The 19599-nt window shown below is 51.5% G+C and overlaps 1 protein-coding gene across 2 annotated transcripts in view; it reads right to left on the reverse strand.

The window, feature by feature from the left end:
• Nucleotides 1-19599, reverse strand: part of ZSWIM5 (zinc finger SWIM-type containing 5) — a 98050-nt gene that overhangs the window by 3536 nt on the left and 74915 nt on the right. For both annotated transcript variants that reach the window (XM_062497216.1, XM_062497217.1), the window contains exons 3-13: nt 19150-19298; nt 18331-18481; nt 12830-13009; nt 10382-10558; nt 8025-8171; nt 5807-5944; nt 5079-5339; nt 4579-4714; nt 2690-2847; nt 417-580; nt 30-111 (exon numbers count right to left, since the gene is read on the reverse strand). In XM_062497216.1, the coding sequence (XP_062353200.1) occupies nt 30-111; nt 417-580; nt 2690-2847; nt 4579-4714; nt 5079-5339; nt 5807-5944; nt 8025-8171; nt 10382-10558; nt 12830-13009; nt 18331-18481; nt 19150-19298 (1743 nt within the window). The remainder of the gene's footprint in view (nt 1-29; nt 112-416; nt 581-2689; nt 2848-4578; nt 4715-5078; nt 5340-5806; nt 5945-8024; nt 8172-10381; nt 10559-12829; nt 13010-18330; nt 18482-19149; nt 19299-19599) is intronic.

Raw genomic sequence — 19599 nt, forward strand, 5'->3', positions numbered from 1 at the left:
CCAGATCCCCCAGTGCACACGGAACTCACCCACTTCGGTAGCACACGTCACCAGCCACCTCACCATCTCCCGCCGCCGCCAGTTGAGGGTGGACAGAGTCATACGCATCACCTGCGAGGCAAACTTGGGGTGACTGGCTGCCCTGCAGGGCTCTAGTGAGGCCACCCAAAAGAGCAGTGCTCCCCAGAAATCCCTCTGGTTCAACTGGCTACCAGCTACCTGGCACTGTTTCACCTCCACCCAAACCACAGTGAGCACAGGGGCTTCCCAAAACTGAGTCCCTCTGCTCTGGACCATGCAGGTATCAGTTTACTCCATCCACAGGGGACACCCTGCTTGGTGGAAGACCAGAACCACCACGGCTGCCACAGCATGGGGGGCAAAGGGCCACCAGCATCCCCAGCATCAACCAGTACCTGAAGCCCCAGTTCCAGCGCCACATTGAGCAGTGTTGTGTCAGAATTGCTGTCAGCTGGTGTGGCAATCTTGAATGCATCCTGAGCCAGCTTGAAGATCAAGGAGGAGGAGTGGATGTTTTTCTGGATGGCCTCCAGCACCGTGCGTAGGCGCAGCATGTCCCCTGGGAACAAGCAAAAACGGTCAGACAGCTCAGGCATTCCCCCAGTTTGCCCTGGAGCCCCATCTCTCTCCTGCACCACGTGGTGAACAGTCCCTTCACCATGGCCAGCCCCTCTGGACACACAGTGATGCTGTACCAGGCCCTGCAGTCCAACAATCTAAAATGGAGCAACCTCCCCAGGAAGTGATACATCCTACAGCAAGCGTCCTCACCCAAGCTCATCCTCTCACAGAGAAGACAAACAAACCTGAGTGATCCCAGACATGTCCTGTCTTTAGCAGACATCTCCAGGCACCTGGATATTCCACCCTGGCCTCAAGTTTGACAGCTGTACAGCAGCTTCTTCCCAGAAAAGGAGGGGCTTGGGGAGATGCCTAGTACTGAATGGCTGCAGAAACACCAGTGTTCGTCCAGGAACATCAGGAAGAAGAGGAAAAGCTGTCTGCTGCACACACACAGTCGTGCCCAGCAAGTCCCCTCTGCAAGGCTGGGCTGGGGTCACCCAAACTTGCTGAACCTTTTTCCTCGACGTCCCAGGTCAGGCACACAGCACTCACAACTGAGACAGGCTGAGCTATCTCCAAAGAAGGGGGTTTGTGACACAACACCCAGTGGTACTGTGGGTCTCCTGCTACAGGAGGCTGTGGGTGCTAGGATATGTGATGGCAGCAGGAGATGGGGCAGGATCTTGGAAGAGGAACACATTAAGGCATATTAATATCATGATCCTACACCTAGCTTGGGAAATCCTCCTATCAGTGCCTGTGGGACACAGTGTGGGGAGTGGGACCTTTGGGATGTGCACAGACCAGAGGTGCCAACATGCCACATTAGGTCCAGCTTTATTTCTAGCTATTCCAGCTTTACTTCTAGTCGTAGACTGAGCAGATGAACCTCATGCAAAGACAACCAAAACAGGCACAGCAGTGTGAAAAACCCAGTGCTGCACCTGGACACACAGAGACATCTCGGGTGACTCATAGCTAAAGATATCACCTGCCACCCACCACAGCTACTTGCACTGCCACCAAAATCCAAGCCTCCCTAAAATGGCTCGTGGGGGCGTGGGCAAGAGAGGCTGCAGGATCACATCGGGACATGCTGCAGCAGGGGAACACCTGAGGAAGGGGACAGTGGGAAAATAAATGCAATCCAACAGCCCTACATCCCCAGCATAAAAACCTCATCCCATTAGGCACTGGAAGGGAGAAATAGACCTAAAGGATAAGCCAAGGACCAGCTGGGGCACTGCCAATCCGGCAGAACACCATCAGCCCTGGTAAAGCAGCCTAGAGGAGGAGGCTGGAGGAGAGAAGAGGCTGCCAAAGCAGCAAGGCTGGAGCTTTCTGACAGCTCATTTCCCTTCCCTCTAGCTGGGAAAGAAAAACCTTCCCTGTCAGGCTGGCGATACCAGGACATCAGAGGGCAGTGGTAACTGCTTGGCTCACTGACCCTCATGGGACACAAGACTCTTGCCATCCTGCTGGGGTTGGTTTCTGGTCAGGGAGATGTTTAATGAAAAACCTGTGCTCGCCTTCATAATAGTGCCTGGGCAGGAACTGAAGAGGCCCAAGAGACCAGTGAGGTGTTTCATGAGCCCCTTGCAGGTGGGACCAAAATGGACTTGTGGTTTGGTGCGCAGGGAGGTCTTCTCCCTCCCAGAGCCCAGGTAGTTTCATTACCACAGGGCAGAAGAGACAAAGAGGTGAAGGGATAAACAGCTTCAAACTAAACCATGGCATGACCCAACAACGTACCTGGCAAGGATTGCTGGCCTGGCAGCTGGCTGTGCTGCAGGGCAGGCATGGTCCTGCATCACGTGGGGCACTTCCCAGGACCTGCAGCACCTGGCTGCAAGGCCTGCCTGCATCTCATTGGAAATTCCCATCCTGCCCTGCTGGACCATGAGCCCTTTGGGACAAGAATCCCAGAAACCCCAGATTCTCAAAGCCAGCTCATCGTGCCCTGTCCACAGCAGGTTGCCAGTGGGGCACCCAGTCAGTCTCTGCCAGTGACAGCAGAAGCAAGAGCTCCCTCCTTTTTCCAGGAAAAACTCTTCAATATCCTTGTGCACCATCAACCCAGTCCCAGAACTGCCCTGCCACCAACCTTTGGCTGCTGTGAGCATGGTGGAGGCCAGCTCACACTGCTGTGACTCCAGGTGCCCCAGGGTGAACCAGCGTGGGTACCTGCTGGGGACCACTGAGACCAGGTGGTGAGGGTGAGTCACATCGCCGGATGGTGCCGTGGTCTCCAGGACAGGCAACCTGAAGGGCAAGCAGGAGGAGGCAACATCAGACCCCAGCCCAGCCCCAGCTTCACCTCCCCTCCCTGAGGAGCTGCCAAGGCAAGGCAGGGGCTGCTGCTGCAGCAATGCCTTTGAAGACATCCTGCTGCTGCGCACGTGTGGGGCTCCCGAGGCTGCGTGCTCAACACATGGGCACAGGGATCAATCTGAGACTGACTTGAAAGGGGGGAGAAAGATCCGTGGAATGATTTATAAACTTGCAAGGAAAAGCACAGACCTCAGAGAAAAAAAAAAAAAGGAAGGAAAAAAAAAGTAAAATCCCTCCTACCCTCCTGCTCCTTTCATGTCAAAGCACCCAGCAGAACTCCTGACTGTATCATCTGGTTCTTCTTAAAATGTTTGGTTATGATCAGAAGCAGCAGCACATTTCCCCAGGGCCTCTGCAGCCAGGTTAGGTTGCCTGTTTTTGTGGGCACATCCAAAAGCCTAGAAAACCTGGGGGAGGAGCAAGCCTAAAGAAGGGGAGCAAGAGCCTCAAGTCACCAGCCATGGTGACAAATCCTAAACCCCTGAATTGGTGTTGGTGTTGCTAACTCGATGGCTAGCTATGCAGGAGGGAAGCTGCATCCTGGACATGAAGAGCATCCAAGTGTCTCTCCTACCCTCACTTGCAGGCTTGAAGTAACCACAGGGCAGCAGAAGCCCAACCCTGGACATAGATACCCTAACACAGAGAGTCCTAGCTGGGAGTAGGGGATGGGCACTAACAGATGGCATCCCCGAAGCCCTTGGTCCTGTTCAACAGCCAGAGAGAGGTCTTAGGTCTGGAAGGACATGGTACCTCTGCACAGTACAGAGGCTTGTGGCTGCCTATTAGGGCTCACTGTCCTCCTGAGCAGCTCTTCCCAGGATAGGGGGATTTCAATTTTTCTCCCAGTGTTGGGGAGAGATTACTCATCTCACTGTGGAAATGCTACAAAAAAGATGATGCTCTGGGCCAGAACTTTTAATGGTGGTAGAGGGAGAGAGCACTGAGATGCTCTGGAGTTGACAGTCCTGCAAGCATAGACTTGTTTAGGAAATTCCAACTTTTTCAAGACCCATCCAGACCCAGCTTTATTGTCCAAACAGTGCAATACACTGGCTGATGTCTGAAGTGTGTCATGGACTGGGGAAGGAGATAGGGCAGCTCTCAGTATCAGCTACTTCCCCAGTCCCAGGGACAGAGATGGGTTTTAATGGAGAACAGAGTGTAACTGTGTTCTCCACCTGGCTCTGTGACACCCTGGACCCCGGAGCAAACCATTTGCCCATCTGTGCCAGGATAACAGCCCTTCTTGCAGGCAGGGAGGGCTGCAGGGTGCCTGAGGCCTGGCAGACAGAAGGCAGATGACAGCTCTGTGTGTGCCTGGGACCTGCTCTGGCAGGGGATGCCTGTCACAAGGACAGGCAGGTGGTGGCCCAGCCTGGAGTGCTGGATGGAGGGCTGGGCCAACAGACATTACTGGACCCATAAAAATCCATATGGATGGAGTTTATAAACCAGGAATCACCCAAATGGAGAATAGGAACCTCTGCACTGCTGCTGGGCCCAGTGGCCCTACACACTGCAAAAGATTCAATGCATGGTAAGCTCCAAGCCTGTCTCCAATCCCATCCCAGCTCTAAAGTTGCAAAGTATCCCAGCTTCCCAACAAGCATAGGAGAGAGACAAAAAAGGGAGTAGAGGCAGAATTAAACATGCACCAACCTCATGGCCCGCAAAGCCAGCTTGTATGCCAGGTCAGCATCGTGGGGCAGCAGGGCAGAGAACAGGTATTTGGCAAAGGTGTGCATGGGGACGCTCTCCCGGTGGATGACTTCTCCCAAGCCGCTGAAGGGACCACCTAGGCAGAAGCAGAGCCCATCAGCCATAATTAGCACAGCAGGATCTGTGGCTGGGGTTTGCACCACCCCAAAAGCTGTGAAGATCTGCTGTTCAGGTCCCTGGCCTGTTACTCAAGTCGGATCCAGGGATGCTCTTCCTTTTTCTAGAAGAAAAGGTAAGCCATGTGCTTAGCACCCTTCTCCACATAGCCTTTGACTTGGTCTTTTTCTAGGGATGCCAATAAACCCTTGCTTTAAGAGGTGATGGGGCAGATCAGCCATCCTACAGGCTCTGCACCACATCCAGAGAGGAAGAAGCAGGACGGGCATAAATTCTGAACTCGGCTAAGACACAAAAATCAGCTAGATGAGCCAAGTCCTCACCTTCCAGGAGCAAGATGCACTGCTTCCGCAGGGTCTGCACCAGCACCGGGTCCAGCTCCAGGTCCTGCAGCCGGGCAATGATCTGCTCCTCATTGCGGCACACCTTGTCCTGGGCATAGAGACCTTCAGGCATCACTCTCTGCTGACCCATCCCCATCAGGGCCACCTCTAAGGCCAGGGACAGGTAGGACTCATCACTGTCTTGGCTGCCGGACACAACGGGCACATGTTGATACACTGGCGGTTTGGAGTCCCCAGCGTCTGAAAGGAGGGAGAGCAGATGCAGTGGGGTTAAAACAGTCTTCCCAGACAGCAGAATCATTGCAGAGAAAAATCTCTCACTTCAGGAGCAAGACCCACACTTCCCTTACTCCCTGCTTTCGGTTACCCAGAAACAAGAAATGAAAGCTCCCTGAGGGAGATGTGGGCTTCACCCTCTCTTCCTGCTCTCACTCGGATGTGCAGAAGACCCGAGAAATGTGCAACTGGGTGCACAGCTGACACCAGAGCCTTCCCATGGACCTGCTCTGCTCTGGCTGCAAGCCCTGGGGCTGAGAAAACTCTATTTCTCTCTACTCACTACCTTCCTTGTCTGCACTGCAGCTCTGCCCTGGTGCTCCTGCCAAAGCGGAGAGGGGGGGACTCAGAGTCCAGGTGTCCAGAGCCCCAGATCTGCACCCACCTCAGCCACAGCCACCAGGAAGGGATCCAGGAGGAGCACTTGGTACCTGATATTTCAAGGCAATTTTCCTCTTCTAATCTACAAGCTTCAGTCAGGGTGAGAAAGAGGCAGCCAATGGGGTTCAGAGGGTGGCCTACCCAGCCCTCCAGGTTGGTGATGGTTGTTGCTCCTCGCTGCAGCAGCTCTGGATAAAATAGAACAGGATGACGGTAGAAGTAAGGAATTTAAAGAGAAGTTCTGCACACAGAGAGGCTTCTGAGACCAGAGGACTTTTCTTATCCCACAGCTTGGGTCACAGGGACCTCTAGGGCCAACTCTGGCATGGTAGTTCACAAAGAGCCAGGAGCAGCAAAGAGCAGGCACTCTGCACAGGCAACTGAGGGAGTAGGCACACACAAGAAAAGGTGTCCCTAAGGCCACATAAGATGCAGCAACTCATTCTCTGTTCCAAGAGGATATGAGGGTATGCAGAGTCCCAAAGGTCTATAATGCCAGACCTGCAGCTCATAGACTGATTTGCAGTGGTAGCCTGAATGTTTTGGAAACACAAGCAGAAATCTTTCCTGAGATGACAAAGACTTTCAGCGATTCTTAGAAATTCCATCTTTTGGTGATCTCAAGCTGGCTGAGCTGGCAAGGACCAGGAGTCGCTGACCTTCAGCAGCACTGCAGTAACTGACCCCGGATCCCTGCCAATTGCAACTGCAAAAGCAGGAACACTGGTACATTTACTCAGGAAATGCAAGGTGGAAGTAGCACACACAGCCAGTTACTGCTGCTCTGCAGTCAGGCAGCTCCTCTTTAATGCAGAAAGTATTTGCCTGGGCAACCCTTACAGGCAACCAGACACAGCAACAGTGGAACAGGAGCATCCCTACTGGAGCAGCCTGAAGACAGAGTGTGGGCAGCTCTGTCCTTAGCATGTGGGTATCAACTCAGCTTGGCTCAAGCAAATCAGTTTGTCTTCCTAGGACATGAGCAATCCCCCTGCAGTGCTGCCCATCCTCCACCTTTCCAATTCTGAATCGGGCAGTACAACTCTTACAGAATCACTAGGATGGAAGAGACTTCGAGATCTTTTGAGTCCAACCCGTGCCCTAACACCTCAACTAAACCATGACACCGAGTCCCATATCTAGTCTTTTTTTAACACATCCAGGGATGGTGACTCCACACCTCCCCATGCACACCATTCCAGTACTTTATCACCCTTTCTGTAAAAAACTTTTTCCTAATATCCAACCTATATTTATCTTAATTTTCTTAGTTTCTCTTAGTTTCTCTTGTATTTCTCTTAGCGGCTTAAGACTGTATCCTCTTGTTCTGTCAGTTGCTGCATAGAGAAAGAGACCCACCTGACTACAACCACCTTTCAGTTATTGTGGCCAAAATACAGGGCTCAGCACTTGGACTCGCTAAACTTCATCTTATTGGACTCTGCCCATCCAGCCAGCCATTCCAGGCCTCTCTGCAGAGCCCTCCTACCTTTTAACAGATTGACACACACTCCCAGCTTAGTGTTGCCTGCAAATTTACAAGTGAAAGACTCAACACCCTCATCCATGCCATCAATAAAAATATTGAACAAGACTGGCCCCAGCACAGACCCCTGGGGGACATCACTGGTGACTGGCTGCCAAATGGATGCAGCACTTGTTCACCACCACTCTCTGGGCCAGGCCATCCAGAAAGTTCTTAGCCCAGCAAACAGTGCTCCTGTCCAAGCCACGGGCTGCCAGCTTTTCCAGGAGTTTGCCATGGGAGACAGTGCCAAAGGCCTTGCTGAAGTCCAGGTACACAATATCCACAGCCTTTCCCTCACCTACCAGGCAGGTCACCTGGTTATAAAAGGAGATCAGGTTGATCAAATATGACCTATCCCTCCTAAATCCATGTTGGCTGGGTCTGATACTCTGGCTATCCTATAAGTGCTGCGTGATGACTCTCAGTGTAAACTGTTCCATAACCTAACCTGGTACTGAGGTCAGGCTAACTGGCCTATAATTGCCAGGATCTTCCTTCCTACCCTTTCTGTGAATGGGTGTCACATTGGCCAGCTCCCAGTCATCTGGAACCTCACCAGTAAGCTGGGACTGTTGGTAAATGATGGTAAATGATCCTCTTTTTATTCCTAAGTTCCTTCAAAATCTTGTTGCTCATCCAGGCTGGACACTTGCCTCATCAAGATGGAAAAGACTTTTCCAACCGACTGAGACACTCCAGCCAGACATCACAAGACACTTCTCACGTAGCTCTACTCATACCTTTCTTCTGATGCTTATATATTTCCAGCTGCCTTTGCTGCTGCAGTCGCAGGGTGTTGATTATGGCCACAGTTAGTCGGAGAGCTTCTCTGGGATAACCGTGGGAGCGCAGCGCATCCACCCGAGCACAGGCTGTCGGGACATGCTCTGCAAGGCAGGAACAGGGGGCATGGCTGAACCAGAGGAGCACAGGCATTGACAGGATGGTACTCATGGGGCATCTTCTACTCATGTTCCCCACACCCGAGCTGAACTCCTGTCTTGAATGCATCCCTTTCTCCCTGCTCCTGGAAAGGATGCCTACCAGCAATATTAATGGGACTCCTGCCACATTCAACCCACAGCAGCCACGTCGATACCTAAATCCCCACCTCCACAAAGCTTATCTAATGGAAGCATTTCCAACACACCATTGCTGCAATACGACAGCTCCAACACAGGCTGTTACAACCCTGTCACTCATTTCTCCTAAAATCTGCATCTCGATTTCTCTCACTGCTCTCATGGCACAGGTGATGATACACAGGGTGAGGCTGGGAATCCAGCACTGTGCTGGGGGCACTGGTAGACTTGGGGTGATGCTTTGAACTGACTCCTTAACACCTCCATGGAGAGAGCTCTGCAGACATCCTGTCTCTTCTGCAGTTCTCCTACCTTGTGTTTTATTATTAGGAATAGCTGCACGAAACCCCCCTCCCAAGACTCACAGTTGCTTAGGAATTCATCTGCTCCTGCTGCTTATTGCTCACCTGAAATCACAAGCAACTGTGGAGAGGATTATGACTGAGTGAGAAATTAGCAGGAGCAGGTGACATGACATGCTGCATAACAAGGAGCAAAAATCCCATTTTCTTTCAAATGTCCTATCAAGGGGAGAAAAAAACCCAGGCAAACACAGACAATCTGAAGTTATCATAGAGGGATAATTTCTATTCCTGGAAGAATTCAGAAAGCTCTGGAAATGCAGACAACCACCTCCACAAGTGGGGTATCCACAACCCAAAGGTCACACACAAGGAATACATGAGGAAGAGATTTCAGAACAAACACATCTGTAAAAGAGCTTCTTGTTGCTCCCTCTATTCATTTGCTAAATGGATGAAATATTCATCTTCCCACTGAATTTATCACTGGAAGTTGCTGACAAATCACCCTTCTCTCCCAGAACTGATTCCCCAGAGAGGTGCCAAGAAAGCAAAAGTGCAAAATCCAAAAATCATGGCAAATACATCAGACAAATAACATGCACCAACCTGCTAGGGAAAAGGGATCACCAGAACCCAGATTAGGCTCAGGAGAGGGGAACTGTGGCCACTGTGTCCCTTCCAGATGGAGTCTATGGATACACTAACCTACTACTCTGCCTGTGGCTGTGTGGGAAGGAGACCTCCTGCCTGCAGCTGCCCAGAATTCTTCCCAGAGCAGAAACATCCTCTCATGTTCCAGCTAAGGTGTACCAATAACCTACATATGGGCACTTCCTATCTCCTGGCATTAACAGAAACTTAGTGCCTGCTACTCCAGAAACTACATCTCTAGATAACTTTAAATATTCTCTTTCCTGGTGGCAGATCCCAGCTTCTGAAGTGGACAACAGTGAAATGGTGGGCTTTGACCTGTTCTGTGTTCATACATTCAACTCTTGGACTGTAGGGGATAAGTAATCCCCCTTCCTGGAGGTGTGTGGGGTCTTAGGGCTGACAGCCACATCACGTTGCCCCCCAGGCCCTTCATGCTGCTCATTCTCATCCCAGAAAAGGAGCTGTCGAGGGTCCACAGATCTGCCCGGGATAATGACTTGGCAGGAGAGAATTTGTGTGGCTTGAGGTACTTGGGCTAAAAGTCTACAACACAGGAGACCTCTTGGCTTGCGTGGTCCAGTATACCTTCAGCTCCCACGAGGCTTGATTGTACTGACTGCTAATTGCCTTTAAGGGAAGACTAACAAGAAGGTGAGAGCAGGAAAGAGAAAATCTAGAGGATACAGCTGTGCTTTGCTGTATTTTCAAGAGATTTTAGGTGTCCAAACCCCCTGTACAGGAAATTGTGAGAGTTTGCTCTGGGGACAGCTGAACACTGACAGGATGACAACAGGCATGATGAGCTTGGTCCAAACTGCCCAAGAGAAGCCCAGACTGTAAGTATGTGGAGATTGCTCTAAGGACTGTGGCTGGGGTATGGGTGGGCCTTGAATTCTTCTGCTCCCCCCACTCCTCAGGCTAAGGGTCAGGGTAGCAATTTCAGTCTAGGATGCAGAAACTTGCAAGGACCCACGGTAGCCTCACTCAGGTGACTCCTCTCCACTAGCAACCCTACCCACCCAGGCCACGAGAGGGGCTGCTGGTTTGGATGCTCACCCAGCCACAGCGGCTGTCCCTGGGAGTTGAAGAGGAGGCTCTCGCCCTCCCGCTGGTAGGAGGGGGACACGTAGAAGTCACTGCTGATGATGCGCTGCAGGTGGCTGTCCTGCCAGTGGAGGTCACAGCCCTCGATGGCCCGGGTGAACACAGTTCGTCTGGGCCTGGCCAGGGAGTCTGCAAAGAGAAAAACCATCAGTGCCCTGCTGGGGCAGGGGCAGCCTGTTCCTCCTCCCAGACATGACCTCCCTGGACAGAGCTCTGCCTTTACAATGAGAGCAGACCCTGGTCTCAGCCCAGCAATTTCCGAGCTCTGGCTTCGGATTCCTCCGCTGCCTACCCCATATCTGAGGGGGACTAATGTCTCCTCAAACAGCATTGCTAAGTAACTTGCTAGAATGGCTGACGTGGTCAGAGAGGTGAGAAAAGAGGCAGGGACCACCCAGCCATTTGCTTTGTAACCACAATCCACTGTTACACACACAAGGCCGACACCTTGAAACCTGGCAGTGCATTCCCTCCTCTGTGACACTGAGCATGCAGGCATCTGCCCTAGGGTCAGGATTGGGCTTCCTCAGCATCACTGCCCTGTAAGTATCATGAGCTCTCCTCCTCTGCTCCATCACAAAATCCCAGCTTCACTGAACTGCAGTTTCTTAGATCAGCAGCACATGAAGCCACAAAAGGAACCACACCGAGTGTGTCTCATCTGCCCCCCAGTGATTGGGTGGAACCATCACCTCCAGCAACCTCTGTGGGCTGTGTGAGAGGGCTGGAAGGAAGGAGGCAGCATCATCTGAAACCTCACTGCTGCCCTGCACAAGATATCTGCGCTCCTTTTCAGAGCAGCTCTAACTTCTTGGGCATTTCTGAAACTACCAAATGCTGGATTGGCATTTCACCCCATCCAGACCGATGAAGACAAGGGGTTTGCTATGAGGAAAAAACCTGTCTGGAGCAATCCCACTATCATTCCAGCCACACTGGATCATGAAGCCCAAACACAGCTGGCAGGCTGCAAAACGGGAAGCCCCAAAGGAGGTGCAATGCTCTGTGTTAGGTCCCGCAGCAACCCGAGAGAGGGGCGAGTTAAGTGCATTCAAGGGTGGAAAACAAAAGGCACTGTTCAAAGCTGATCCAGGGAGGCTGGGTAAACATGCTCCGGAAACGATGGCAACAAGCAATTAGCCGGAATGCTGCAGGCACCCTGAGGTGGAGAGAAATTAAACAGGTGTTTGTATGTTGAGAACCAAGCCTGCTCACTTTACCAGGAAGGATTTCAAGAATCAGCTGTTCTTCAGTAATAAAAGAGGCTGTCAACAATCTGGAGCAGTATTTGCATACGCACAAACACGAACCCCAGGACACCTCCAGGATCTGTGCTGGTTTCAGTCCCCTTTTTGGAGAGGCAGGAGCACAGGGAGAAGGGGATATCCCTGGCATGTGCTTTGGGAACTCCCTGCAGGTCTAAAATAAGTGATCAATTCCACCCTAGCAACCTTCCCCAAACGCCAGAGCAAATCCCTGGGAGAGCAGGGAACACCAGAGGGGTAGTCCTGAGGCTGCTGCAGGACATGGAGCAAGGCCAGGTTTAAATTAAGCTGCTCCCTGAGGAAAAGCAAAGGGAGGTAGGGCATGTGGTCCTGGCCACGGCTGGGGTGGCTGGCAGGACAGCCAGGCTCCCAAACTGCTGCTGAGGGACTAATCCCACCCAGAAGAATGAACTTTACCCTGAGGCTCAGCTGCTGTCTCCCTCTCCTCCACCCACTTTGGCCACACATAATACACCGAAGAGCAATTCCAATGCAGCAGACAGAGGCATGTGAAGAGCAATAACTTTCAATTAATGTCTACTTCAGGCAAAAGGAAGGAGAAAGAGTACTTAAATTTAAAGGGATCAAATGTTTTGTCAGCGGTTGAAAAACTATTTTAGCACTAAGGAACAACCCCTTTAACTACATTGCTCTGCCTGTGCTCTGCACTTGAACTGCGTTAACATTCCTGGCTAATGACTTCCCTACTACCTGAATCACAGCCTTTAAGTGAGGCTTAAGGGCAGGAAAATGGGCTCTGCACCATCTCCAGCTCCTCACTCTCACATTACAGCCAGGACTTCTGAGCTCAGCTCTGCTCTGTTGCAAGCAGTAGTGTTTTCCTGTATTACCCCATGTCCAAATCTGCACCGACTGTAGGGGTCTAAACTCCCCCAAAGTCAACTTGCTTTAAAACTGTCTCTAAACTCAAAACACAGGCAACTTTACCCTGTAGCAAAGAAGCAAACATTTATATATAAAACCAGAGGCTATGAAGTAAAGTATTTTGTATTCCTATGACTCGCAGAAACATCACCAGCAGCTGAAGCAAGTTCTCTCAGCTTTGGGGTGCGTTTTGACCTGGACCCAACCCCCGTTGCTGTCAGCTGGATTTCCACTCCCTGCCCAGACTCACCTTGGCTGTGACCGGAGCTCTGCGTAAGCGCGTTAGTGATGTTGGGAAGCTCGTTACCATAATTGCCATCTTCCAGGGGACACACGTCCATCTCGCCCCACTTGCGCAGCTGCCGGAGCCAGCAGGATTTCTCTTCCAGCTTGCAGTGTGGGTTTAACACCACGCACACCCACAGTGCCCCTAAACAAAGCCAAGAAATCACAGAGGTGCCACGGCTATGCGTGCAGGGCAAAGCTCTCCTGCTGCCGCGCTCGCCCCGAGAGCCTGCAAGCTTCCATCGAGGTTTGTAAACTCATTTCAGCATAATGCACAGACCCGAGAGGGGGATTTACACAGCTTTTAAATAAGAAGGAAATTAACTCTATCACAGCTGAAACCACGACAAAGTAAAACTCCTCCATAATGAAGCTAAATTATAATCTCATGAGATGGGGGATAGTGGGGAGGAGGGAAGGAGAGAGCGGCTGTGTATGAATTTGTGAGTGCTTCTGTCTGCCAGGACAAATCTAGTGTTTGAACTACACATCAAAGCATGCTTAAAAACATTCTGGCAAGCTGCAGAGTCTGTATCTCCAAAGACTAACCTGATTTTGATCCTACCCACGTTTCAAGCGCTTTAAAACCCGCTCTGAATGCTATTTCATCTGCCATTGTTCTTCAGGCCATTTGCATTCAACTATTTGAAAAGGAGATTTGGTGTATTTTCTTTCTCTTTTTTTTTTTTCAATCCTTAGTAGCCTCTAGCCTGCTGAGGAACCAGCAGAGGAACCTGGAGCTTGTCTTGATGTTTTGCAGGCAAGAGCCCTCCCTGATGTGAGTCCTTTGGATCTCGCAAGCCAAGTTGCTCACCAGTAGGACACCCACACTGACACCCTGTGGGTCAACCATGGGACCTCACATGATGCTGATGATGCTGTCTGCTGTGTGAGGCAAAACCAGGACCAAGGACATCTGTCATCATTAAGATCCAGCTCATCCTTTCATAAAACAGGGCTGATGTTGGTGCTGCTAACTGAGCCTTGCAGACTATTCCAGGTCACTCACTGCTCCGATAAGGACTACAGAAACCTAAGTGCAAACCCTTGAGTTCTTCTTTAGCTAATTCCATTTCTACCCAAATTTCCCTGAAAGGCTGCCAGGATGCAGCATGTCCCCTCCCTTGTGCTTCCCTGCAGGGTGGGATGGCTATGGCCTGCCACAGCTGCAATGTGAGGTATCCCCAGGGATCCCCTCAGGCTGAGCAGTTTGACCTGCTCCTCTCTCTGCCCATGTCAAATCCTGTCACACACATGATACAGCTCAGCTTCCTGCAGAAACACCCTCCCTGCCTCTCCTCCATGGGCTCAGCAGAGACCTGGAGCACCTTCCTTCTCCCTGTACAGCCTTACTGCTGTCCCTTACCTCTCCATCACTCCCAGAGCCAAAGCTCCCATCCCAAAGTGACAGCCAGTGGCACAACATCACCCAATGTACCTCCACTGCACAACAAGGAGATTCCTCCACAAGCCCAAACCACCTCCCTTGCTGGCTGTGTTTTGAGCAGCAGCTCCCCAGCTGCACAGCCCAGCCATTGAGCCAAATAGCCCCAAGCAAGGCTGCAGATCCAACAGGAGCCAGAGCAGCTGGTCCCTCCGCCAGACAACACGAGGCAAACCCAGGCTGAGCAGCAATGTCCTGGCCCTGGCTCCACTCTGGTGCCTCTCCGTTCCTCTGCATTACAGCTGAACTTTGGTGGTGCTTTAGGGGTGTGCGTCCCCAGACCAATCCTTTGCCAGTTGGAACTTGCAGACATGTCTGGTTTGAAACATTAGTAAGGCGTGGAGGCTGTGCATGTCTGGCTCCTTGGAGCTGCCTGGCTCGGCAGGACAGACGTCACCGCGTCACAACGCAGATGGTGGCAGCAGCATCACATCCAGGAATGGGCATGGGAAAAGCAACTGTAGGCACGAGCATCGGCAAATGTCCAAAGCAGCCCTTGCTTGGTTCAGTTCAATCTCTGCTCCCAGGAAACCCCACCAATGCCTCACTTCCTTCTGATGAACAGGGGGGAATTAAGATTTTTGAGCTGCAACATCAGCAATTAATTAACGTGTAAAAGAGGCACCTCCTTAGGGGCCCATCCTTACCAGAGTAGGTCTATGTGACTCACTTCCAGGCTCCTGCAGGATCCACAGGGGATACTTAGACAATGCATCCTTTTAAAAATCAGGTCTCAGCTCCAGAAAATGAGTCTTCCTTAAGGAAGGGGATAGAGCTTCCCACCTCCTCCAGTGGCCATGAGATAAAACCTGCACTCGACTCTGGGTGTCGGGCATTCCCTTCCCATCAGTGCTCCGGAGTGTTGTCATTGCTCTTCTTCGCCCACTTTGGGGGTGCTTGTGTGGAAAGCAGCCTTGGGCACTTTCAACTCCCGCCTCTGAGGGTGCACAGAGCTAGGCTGACAGGCAGTAACAAGGCTTGGTGCTCCAGCTTCACCGCCCCCAGGAATGGGATGCACTTGCTGGATTTTTGGCTCCCACAGCTCCACTAATATGCGTTCTTGGAAGCCTCATGACTTTGCTGCCTATTTTTGAGAGCCCTCTGAGGCATCCTTTGCATGCCAAAACATTATGCCCCTGGGCTCTCCTGCAGAAAGAACAAAGTGGTGGGGAGGTGGAGACCAGGAGGGAAGTGAGATTTGCATCTGTCTCGGTCATGATAATTATCTGGGAGATATAACAGAGTGGTTTTCTGAGCCCTGTGGTCAAGTGACATCAGCTGACAGCACAAGTGACTCCTGTCCTGAGCCGAAATGCCACACCAGGTCAGACTCCGTGTCTCTTCACATGCTGCAGAAACCTTCATCTGAACTTTCTGATAGCAGGAGGTTAAGTGGGGAACAAAGCGGCAGATCACGATTAAGCTAAGCCTCTAAACAAGAATGCTTTTTGATGAGGACGCTGGGTGCAGGGACAGGGGGGTCAGAGCCTTCCCAGCCCCCTGGTCCTGGCTGCTGGCCCCAGAGAAGACAGGCACTCCAATCCCGCGCCCAAGTTTCCCAAAGAAATCAAAGAAATTCTCCTGTTTCCCACAGGGTCGCTCCCCAGCTTAATCTGCTGAAATTCCCCACTGTAAACAAGTGGCCGAGATAAATAAACCCGTCTCCAGGCAGATTAAGGTCAGGCTGCACTTCAGCTGGTTTTTAGTCTATTTTTTGTAATTAGGCTTTAATCGTAAGTACTAATGCGCCAGGGCAAATACTCCCACGCTGCTGAGCTCTCCATCCAGCAGGTCCTTCCTCTGGCTCCCCAGCAGACGGGGCAATAGAGGTTCAATTGGCAGCACATGCACAAGCAAATGATCCTGTTTTTATTTTCTTTCTTTTTTTTATAACTCTGAAATCCTGCAAAATCCTTTACATTTTCCCCAGCATAAATCCACAATCTTCTTTAAGGCTGATCTTCTTCCAATCCCACGCAAGTCTGTGAAGCAGTCTTTGCTAAAATCGACGATTAATTATTAAACACGTGCCCAAGATAATTTCCAAAAGGCACATTTTTTTCTTCTAAGTGGTGGATTGTGGTCTGTGCCAGGGCTTCCCGTGGCAGCTGGCAACAAGCCATTCATCCCTCCCTTCAGCAGTAATGGCAACACTGGCAGCTTTGGCATTCACAGCCCACAAGCAGCGAGATGTGGTGATTCCACTGCCCCATGTGCCCTGGCTACTATAACCTGCCCAGGGATGGTTTAGGACACCTCTCTGCATTCCTGATATTTGGTTACTGGTGATTACCCCCAACTCAGAGCAGCTCTGGTCTCCCTGTGCCTCCACACCTCCTTCAGAGATATGCTCTGCTCCTACAGTAAACACTGCCCAAGGCCAAATACAAAAGGCTTCTGTAAAATGAGGGAATAATTGGTGCTTTGAGTACAATCCATGCCCATCCTGGAGCTGCTTCTTGGAACATCACTGTGTCCTCTACAGGAGCTTCTCCTCAGCATGGAGATGCCCAGACCCTCATGTGTGAAATGCCTATGCCAGGCGAGCTGCTCTGACGTGTGTTGGCTGGCACCACACCTCCCCTGCTGTTGTGTTGATCCAGCACTGGTAGGGCCCTGACATTCCCCAGCCACTTTGCCATCTGCCAACGGGGACGTGCTGCCACCTCCTCCCACTCTGCCAACCAAACCTGCGTGCACCAACCTGGTCCTTGTACAGTTAAGCCAGGACTGAAACCCAACCACTCTCCCCTCGCCTGTGCAGGAAGGGAGGGAGGCCTCTCAGCTTGGATAGCAGCTTGGAAATCTGGCCAAATAATCTGTAATTTTAAGCAAATTGCTTCCTGAGTCCAGGCCTGCCCACACACCCATCCATTCATATATCACCAATGTGTTTGCTTTCTTCCATGTGGAAATTCTGGCTTGGTGGACTTGGCCACCTCTCCAGGATCCTTGCATATCCAATTGTCTAGCTGCAGCATCCCAAAATCCTGGAAATATCTTCTTGGCAAGCAAGCACAGATGAGCTCTCCAGAGCTGGTGTGGTTATTTCCATCCAGGAAACTTCATACAGAAACAAGACATCCCACCCCTGCCCAGATCTTGTCTGCATAGTTTGGCCAGGGTTCCCAGCCTCATTTCTGTTTGCATTTATTGGGCACTTGGTAGGTGGGTATGTGATTCCTAGCTTCAGTCTCAGATGTTCCAGATCCCGGACCATACTAATCCTTCTTCCAGCTCTACCATATTCCTTTGGTGCCAGCCTATCAGCCCTTGCCCTTGCATAGTATCTCCTACCAGCAGGCTGCAGAGGAGCTCAAACTCACTCATCAAGCTATGGCTCAAGTCAAACTATTCACCCAAGATCCCACATGTCCAGGAGAACCCAGAACTGCAGGGTTAACTTTACCACACAACCCTACTCCCCAAGCCCACGTCATCTAAATGTTTTATTCTAATGATATTACAGTGTCAGCCAGCTGAGCTGGTGTCTAAGATGCTTAGCTAGAATTACCCAGAACTGCATTTCCCTCACAGCCAGGCTCTGTGCTGCCCATCCTGCCCCCCTCACCCTGGAAACGTGCACCATAGCAGGCAGAATCTGTTAGATGTGATGAGACTTGAGAATCTGCCTTTCCCTCTCTGGATCATGGTTCCTCCAGGAACAGCACTTCCACATCCAGGCTACATCCAGCCCCTGGGGCTCACCAGCCCAGTGTCCTCCTCCCTTGCAATGGCTTTGAGGCAGCTCACCAAACACCAACCTGCTGGAAGCATGGGACACAGCACACCTGTCATCCTTGATCCCTTTCCAGGAGAGGGGCAGGTTTAAGGTTTTGAAATGTGTGGTTTGGGCCTGATCCAGCTGTCTCACAGTGATTCCCCAACAGGGGATACAGTAAGGTCCTGGCATGTGTCAGGGTCTCTGTTCCCAAAAAAGAGCCCCATAGGGCCTCTGTAATGATGTCCATTGGCCCAGCAGCCCAGGTAACTGGTCCTCTCTGCAAGGCAGTGACCCTTACCCAGCTCATCCCAGAGCTGCCGGCACTTCTCTGTTATGCCTGTCCCCTGCTGCCTCCAGAGGGAGAGCCGAGGATCAGCCATGAACTGCTCTGTTATCAGTGTCAGCATCCTGGCCCCATTGGAGTCCCTCATGCGCAGCATCTCCCGGACCTGGAATGGACAAAGAGAAAGTTTTGGGTGAGACAAGCCATGATCCCTCAGAGGTGTTTGTTTAAGACATGTTTAAGACACATTCACCTGGCTGGCAACCCACAGCTCCCTCAGCTTGAGGGTCCAGACTGTAAATACATACATACATACATATATGTATGTGTGTATGTGCATGCATGATGTATAGTCACATGTTATAATCCTCGTGTAATGGCTGTCATGAGGCTGACTGGAGCCCAGCTGAGTAGCAGTCACAGCCAGGCTGTGAAGGAGGCTGAGATTAAGAACATGAAAGCAAAGCCCTACTGCAAAGAAAGAGAAAAGTCTATAGGTTGGTGAGGTTTGTGGATTATGGTCCCACCTTCCCATGGTCTTGGTAGGCTCTGCAGGGTTGGCTTTTTCCCCGCTGTGCTGAAGTTGAGATGGGGGAATGCCCTTCCTTGCACAGGGATTATGACACTCATGGGAGGAAGGGACCTGCCAGGACAGCAGGTGAGACAACCCAGGCCTGACCCAGAGCCTGGATTACAACCGCCTGCTCCACAACAGGGCGAGAAGGCACTGGAGCAGAGATTCCCAGCTGCGATGGGCACCCTGCCAGGGCAGCCAGCGAGTGCCAGCTACGTGACACGCAGAGCAGAGATGGAAGAGAGCAGCCGGCTCCTCACCTTGGCAAACATGGAGTTGAGCTGCTTCCCCGAGCCGTAGTACCCTCCCTGAGATAGGAACAGCTTCACCTGCTCTCGGACCTGCTCCTCGTCCAAGTGCCAGCAGTTCTCATCATCGATGCTGGCCCCAGCAGTGGGGTCAGGAGCACCTGAGAGCATGGTGGGGAGAAGAAAGACAACCACGTTTATGGCAGCAGGGTCAGCAGTCCCACTAGCAAGGAGTGGACCTACCTCTATTTTATTAGAGACCCACCTTTACTTTATCAGATCAGGTGACAGAAAACCAATTTGATTCCTCGGTAGAGAGCCCAACTGGCAGCACTGTGCTGTTCTAACACAGTGGTGGCAACAGCCATCAGGAGGGATCCTGACCAGAGGGCTAATGCTCACATGGCCCCTCATCCTCTGCACCCCATGTGAAATGAGGCTGAGGAAGACCAAGGACCTGCC

This window comes from Cinclus cinclus, chromosome 8, assembly GCF_963662255.1.
Source record: "Cinclus cinclus chromosome 8, bCinCin1.1, whole genome shotgun sequence".
In the NCBI taxonomy this organism is placed as follows: domain Eukaryota; kingdom Metazoa; phylum Chordata; class Aves; order Passeriformes; family Cinclidae; genus Cinclus; species Cinclus cinclus.